Source organism: Ostreococcus tauri, assembly GCF_000214015.3.
Source record: "Ostreococcus tauri WGS project CAID00000000 data, contig chromosome 03, whole genome shotgun sequence".
NCBI classification, from domain to species: Eukaryota; Viridiplantae; Chlorophyta; class Mamiellophyceae; order Mamiellales; family Bathycoccaceae; genus Ostreococcus; species Ostreococcus tauri.
The window spans coordinates 748,792-749,405 of NC_014428.2; the positions used below are offsets into that span (position 1 = coordinate 748,792).

A 614-nucleotide genomic window follows, 5' to 3' on the forward strand; every position below is an offset into this window, starting at 1 on the left:
GCGGATTAAGGGAGGGGCGAGCGAGTGGGCGCCATACGTGAAGACTTTGCGGGCGAATCCAGACGCACCGCTGTTTTGGATGTCGTGCAGGATGACGCCGTGGTTCTCGGTCAGATCCTTCAGCGCCTTGCCGTTTTCGTAGATGCGATACGACATGGCTTTCGACAGCGAGGCATTGGCGGCCACTTCCAGCGCCTTTTTCTCGAGGTCGGTCAGCCCGTCATAGACATCGCCGTTGATGTAGAGATCGGCGTTCACCACCACTTGGTGCAGACCTTGCAGGTAGTAATGCTTCAGCACCTTCTGGAAGCCGAAGACGCTGTCAGGCTTGGGGCAGCACCATTCGGCGGCGTCGATGGTGCCTTTCTCGAGCGCCGGCAGGATGTCACCGCCGCCCATGGCGACCGAGGCGACGCCGATATCCTTGTAGGTCTGGCCGGGGATGCCCGGCGGCGTGCGGAATCGGTACTTGCGGAAATCGTCCATGCTGGCGATCGGCTCCTTGAACCAGCCGAGCGCCTCCGGCCCCACCGGTTGCAGCATGAAGCCCTTGACGTTGACGCCCATCTCGTCCCAGAGCTGGTCATAGAGTTCCTTGCCGCCGCCGTACTGGA

The 614-nt window shown here is 61.6% G+C and overlaps 1 protein-coding gene across 1 annotated transcript in view; it reads right to left on the bottom strand.

Annotated features, from left to right (window-relative positions):
* OT_ostta03g04570 (Amidohydrolase 2) overlaps positions 1-567 on the bottom strand; it is a gene marked incomplete at both ends in the record, with an annotated part of 1,015 nt that extends 448 nt beyond the window's left edge. The window contains one exon of the mRNA XM_022984865.1: positions 23-567. Within this exon, the coding sequence (XP_022838587.1) occupies positions 23-567 (545 nt within the window). The remainder of the gene's footprint in view (positions 1-22) is intronic.
* Positions 568-614: the final 47 nt, after the last annotated feature.